We start from the raw sequence: 6,318 nt of genomic DNA on the forward strand, positions 1-6,318 counted from the left end.
GAAGACTATCATGCGTAAGAGGTTTGTTCCGAGCCACTATCATTGTGATCTCCGCAACCAGCTGATGAAACTCACACAAGGATCACACACCGCGGAGGAATACTATCAAGAGCTGGAGATGCTTATGTTGAGAGCTTGTGTCTCAGTAGACAGATAAGGTACTATGTCTTGATTACTTGGAGGGTTAAACCGTGAGATACAAGATAAATTGGAGATGCAACACTATGTGGAGATAGAAGAGATGTTGCACAAAGCCATGCTGGTGGAACAACAGTTCAAAAGAAAAGGCCACTCTCGTTCTAGCTATGGAACAAGCAAGTATCCAAGTTCTAAATATGAGAAACCACGCTATCAGAAGGAGAGCAAGCCATATCAGAAAAAAGAAGCTAATCCAAGCACCGTCTATATCAAAGATAAAGGCAAGGGTGAAGCTACTAGTTCAAGGGCTAGAGATGTGAAGTGCTTCAAGGGTCAAGGGAGAGGACACTATGCTAATGAGTGCACTAACAAGAGAATCATGATTCCTCTTGAGAATGGTGAGTTTGAATCTGAAGATGGAAAGCATGAAAAGAAGATCAAACCCACTCTGAAGAAAATTATGAAGAAGAGACGATTCATGGAAGGTTACTAGTTGCTAAAAGGACTCTAAACTTGCAATATAAGACCGAGGAGCTTGAGCAGAGAGAGAGAACCTGTTCTATACGAGATGTTTGGTTCAAGGAAAGGTTTGTAGTCTTATTTTTGATGGAGGAAGCTGTGTGAACGTTGCTAGTGAGACTATGGTGAAGAAACTTGGATTGAAAGTTCAGAAGCATCCCAGGCCATACCGACTACAATGGCTCAATGAAGAAGGTGAGATGAAAGTGTCTACTCAGGTGTTGGTTCCTTTGGCTATTGGAAGGTATAAAGATGAAGTCTCGTGTGATGTACTGCCTATGGAAGCTGGTTATATTCTTCTTGGAAGACCTTGGCAATCAGATCGCCGTGTGATCCATGATGGCTACACCAAAAAACACTCTTTTGAGTTTAAAGGAAGAAAAACGTCCTTATACCTATCACTCCTAAAGAAGTTCAACAAGATCTGGTTAAACTCCAAAAGAAGAAAGAAATTGATCTATGACCAGATAAGAGCAAGCAACACAACATCTATGCTAAAGCTGGTGATATCAAGAGAACCCTCTGTTCTAAACAACATGTTCTCTTACTAGTTTTTAAAGAATCCTTTCTAACCTTGACTGATCTTACACCGGTGTATCCGAGTTAACTCATTGCTCCTTTGCAGGAGTATGAAGATGTGTTTCCAAAAGAGAGTCCAATTGGTCTACCACCTCTACGTGGGATTGAACATCAGATAGACTTTGTACCAGGATCAGCTCTACCAAACCGACCAGCCTACAGAACTAATCCAGTTGAAACAAAGGAGTTGCAAAGACAAGTAGAAGATCTGATGGAGAAAGGCTATATCCGAGAGAGCTTAAGCCCTTCTGCTTTTCCGGTTCTACATGTACCCAAGAAAGATGGTAGTTGGCGCATGTGTGTTGATTGTAGACCAATCAACAATATCACGGTGAAGTATCGACATCCTATACCTAGATTAGATGATATGCTTGATGAATTGCATGGTTCTTGCATCTTTTCTAAGATTAATTTTAAAAGTGGCTATCATCAAATTAGGATGAAAGAATGAGATGAATGGAAAACTGCATTTGAAAATAAACATGTATTATATGAATGGTTAGTTATGCCATTAGGATTAACCAATGCACCTAGTACATTCATGAGACTGATGAATCATGTTCTTAGATCATTCATTGGCATATTTGTTGTAGTTTACTTTCATGACATTAGTATACAGAAAATGTTTTGAGGAACATCTAGATCATCTTAAGTATGTTCTTGATGTCTTGAGAAAAGAAAAACTCATTGCCAATTTGAAGAAATTCACTTTTTTACTGATAACTTGGTCTTTTTAGGTTTTGTTGTAAGAGCAGATGGAGTTAAGGTTGATGAGGAAAAGACCAAGGCTATCAAGGAATGGCCGAGTCCAACAACAGTGGGAGAAGTGAGGAGCTCCCATGGACTTGCTGGCTTTTATACACGCTTTTAAAGGACTTCAGTACTCTAGCAGCTTCACTGACTGAACTAATCAAGAAGTATGTGGGATTCAAATGGGGAGAAGCACAAGAAACCGCATTTCAAACCCTTAAAGAGAAGCTCACTCATTCTCCTCTTCTCATATTTCCTGATTTCTCTAAAACATTTGAAATTGAATGTAATGCCTCAGAAATTGGTATTGGTGCTGTGTTGATGCAAGATAGAAGGCCCATAGCATACTTCAGTGAGAAGCTTGAAGGAGTTACTCTCAACTATGCAACTTATGATACGGAACTATATGCTTTGTTGAGAGGTTTGAGGACTTGGCAACATTATCTTAGTTTGTCATACACACAGACCATGAGTCTCTCAAGTACTTAAAAGGACAGAGTAAGCTCAGCAAGAGATACACGAGATGGGTCACATTTATTGAGACATTCCCTTATGTTATCAAGTATAAAAAAGGTAAATAAAACATAGTTGCTGATGCACTATCCCGAAGGTATATCCTCTTGAACACTCTTGATGCTAAGTACGCTCTTGATGCTAAGTTGCTAGGATTTGAACAACTTAAAGGTATATATGAAACTGATCCTGAATTTAAAGAGGCATATGAATCTTGTGAGAAGTTTGCGGCTGGACATTACTTTAGACATGATGGTTTCTTGTTCTATGATAACTGTTTGTGTGTGCCTTACTGTTCTTTAAGAGACTTATTTGTCAGGGAATCCCATGGAGGAAGTCTTATGGGACATTTTGGAATTGCCAAGACACATAAATTTTTGCAGGATCACTTCTTTTGGCCACACATGAAGAAAGATGTTGAGAGAATCTGTGGAAGGTGTGTAGTTTGAAAACAAGCTAAGTCCAAAGTCCAATATCACGGTTTGTACACTCCATTACCCATTTCTTATCATCCTTGGAATGATCTTTCTATTGGATTCATAGTGGGATTGCCTAGAACTAGAAATGGAAAGGATTCAATCTTTGTGGTTGTTGATAGATTCTCTAAAAATGGCACATTTTCAGATAAAGATGCTAAGTTTCTTAGTTATTTTTGGAAAACTCTATGGTCTAAAATTGGAACTAAACTGTTGTTTTCTACTACTTGACATCCTCAAACTGAAGGACCAACTGAAGTAGTTAATAAAACTCTAGGAACTCTCTTGCGTGCATTCATCAAAAAGAATTTGAAATCATGGGAAGACTATTTGTCTCATTGTGAATTTACATAAAATCATGCTATGCATTCAGCTTCTAAGTTTTCTCCAATTGAAATTGTTTATGTGTTCAATCTCATCTCACCTTTGGATCTAATGCCTTTACCTGAGTGTGAAAGAGTTAGTCTTGATGGAAATAAGAAGGCCGAGATGGTGAAGCAGATTCATGAACAAGCAAGGTGCAACATTGAGGAAAAGACTAAGCTATATCTTAAGAACGCAAACAAAGGAAGGCGTGAGATGGTCTTTGCAGTTGGAGACATAGTGTGGGTTCACTTAAGAAAAGAAAGGTTTCCAAATGAGAGAAAGTCTAAGCTGACGTCGCATATTGATGGACCATTTGAGATCATAAGAATGCTAAGCAACAATGCCTACAAGCTAGATTTGCAAGGTAAGTATGATGTGAGTAATAGCTTCAATGTTACTGATCTAGTTCCTTTTATTACAGATGAACCAGATTTAAGGACAAATCCTTTTCAAGAGGGAGGGAATTATGTTATCATGGATCAGCTAGCTGATGAAGACATGGAGATCATGGACAAACCGGCTGATGAGGATGTCTTAATCATTCCTAAAGGTCCTATGACTCGTTCCAGAACCAAGAGACTCAATGAAGCTATTGGAGGTTTTCTTAAGATAGCTTGGAAGCAAGAAGAAGGTCTTGATCGAAGTTTGATCAATCAAGACACACTCATCACCATTCAAGCTATTCCATCTTCAAGCTGATCATCCTCTAGGCAAGTAGCTTGTGTGTACTCTTTTTCCCTTGATTGGTTTTGTCCCACTGGGTTTTCCAATCAAGGTTTTTTATGAGTCCACAAGTTGCTTTTTCTATCTCCTAGATGTTGATCTCGGTCTGGTACGGCCTTGAATAGGCTGTTGTTCCTGGATCACTTGAAATGGGGCGAATTGAAGTTGTCCTCCGAGGTTACTAACACTCTTTGGACGGATGGACTTCTCCTGGAAGCTATGGAATGCTTACAGGATGTATAGCTACTCTCTAGCGCAGGTGCGCCCTGCTGGTTGCTAGGATGATCATGTTGGAGATTCCACTCCTTAGATGAGTTCAATGTTCTTGATGCTGAACAGAGAAAGCAATAGGACACAAGACAAGCAATAGCTCAAAGTTCTTAGATTAATCGTTAATCTCCAACTTAGCTTGTTACATGACATAAATAAGAAAGAAAGCGGCTACTACTCTAGCTAGAAAACCCTAAGCCTAAACCGAGATGGTTTAGGAATTCTAATCCTAATTGTCTTTGGTTTACTTTAATAAAACTCTTAAATCGACATGTCTTTTGGTTCTGAATTTGAATACAAAATAAATAATCATTATCTCAACACTTTGGATATTTCTGAATTTTCTTTTGACTGATCCCTATAGATTTCACCTCGTTACTTGCACGCCATATGTTCGATAGAATGCGTAATAGAGTACACAAAGCAAAGAAGAAGAAACATCAATGGAGTCACACCACAACGCAATCAATAATCATAAATCATAGTTAAGTTAACAAAAGAAGAACATCAATGGCGTCACTAGAGTCTTAATCATGCATCATAACAATAACACCATCCGTAATTATACCAAAAAAAAAAACAGACTACCAATTTAAGACTCATCGCTACTTTCACGATCTTCCTTACCATCTCCACAAAACCCATCTCCCAGTTCACAAATTTTTTTCCAAACATCATCTTCCACTGGAACAACAGACAACCGCGGCTGTCTAAACAAAACAAAATCCTTAATCCCTTTGTCTCCTTTCATCTCCTTCAAATCGACAAATCTCCTCATCTCTCCAACAGCTTTGACGTCAACCACTCCTTCTCCGTCATCATCATCTGCGTACCATTCACGAACCACCTCCACCACACCCACAACGCATCTCGATTTCGTACCGGAATGGTAGAAGAAACAGAGGTCGCCTGAAGCCATGGACTTGAGATTCTTCTGGGCTTGTTTGTTCTTGACCCCGTCCCATTTGCTGATGCCGCCGTTCGCGTCTTGGTCTGACCATGACCACTCGCTTGGCTCTGTTTTCAGAAGCCAGTATCGCTTCGCTTTCCCCATCTTTAGATATTTTTGTTTTCTTTGCTTTCTTCTCAGTCGACTTACCGGGGCCTCTTGCGTGAAATTGGGAAACTGTACATTGTAACAATTTTAAAGATAAAACTACATTTTGACTCGTCCTCCAGGTATATTTTTTGTTTATATTTTTTTCGTTAGAAATGAAATATTCATATTTGTGTTTTTTGTAATCATATTTGTGGTTTTCTTTGTAATCATATTTGTACATAATATTTTTAAAAAACTTTAGCAAGAACTTTTGATAATTCTATTAAATTTGTGAGGTTGCCAAAGTATACACTTGTACCATAGTCATTTCACGCATTAATTTTGATTTTTTTCTAAACAGTTATAAATTTGTTATTTTTTAAAAAAATTAATAAAGCATAGTTACAAATTTGTTTAGCAATTAAAAAGTAATTAAATATTTGTAAAAATAGTTTTCCATGAAATTTTCATCATTTGATTTTATATATAATGATTTATAAAATGTTATTATTACAAATAATAATTTATGATGCAAATAAAAATGGGTTTATAATGTTTGATCCAATGTAAATGAAAAACCCACTTTAGTTGTTAAAAACCAATTCTAGTTACGCTAAAAAATCGATCGACAATAAGGGAATAGCTAGGGTCGGTCCGGGCTACGCCCGGGTTTTCTGTTTAAATTTTACTTTTAATTATATATTTAATATGTTTTGTTTTAATTTATATTAATCATAATATTTAATATGTTCTGTTTAAATTTATGTCTGTTTAAATATATTTAATATTTAATATGTATGTTTTCTAATTTTAGAATATTTAATATGTTTTTATAATATAAATTTTAGAATCTATTATAAAAACATAAGTAGCTATAGAAAAATATAAATAATTTTAAATCATTCATTTTTTTGTCTTAGGCAATTCAAAATTTGTAGTATCCAA

General features: G+C 36.8%; 1 protein-coding gene across 1 annotated transcript; it reads right to left on the minus strand.

Moving 5' to 3' along the window:
- Window positions 1-4,780: 4,780 nt before the first annotated feature.
- On the minus strand, window positions 4,781-5,664 carry LOC106370366 (thymocyte nuclear protein 1). The gene has a single exon (XM_013810386.3). It carries the CDS (start codon window positions 5,386-5,388, stop codon window positions 4,927-4,929), a length of 462 nt encoding a protein of 153 aa, XP_013665840.1. The 5' UTR covers window positions 5,389-5,664; the 3' UTR covers window positions 4,781-4,926.
- Between the last annotated feature and the right edge of the window lie 654 nt (window positions 5,665-6,318).

The sequence above is a fragment of the Brassica napus genome, unplaced genomic scaffold, assembly GCF_020379485.1.
Source record: "Brassica napus cultivar Da-Ae unplaced genomic scaffold, Da-Ae ScsIHWf_2467;HRSCAF=3185, whole genome shotgun sequence".
NCBI classification, from domain to species: domain Eukaryota; kingdom Viridiplantae; phylum Streptophyta; class Magnoliopsida; order Brassicales; family Brassicaceae; genus Brassica; species Brassica napus.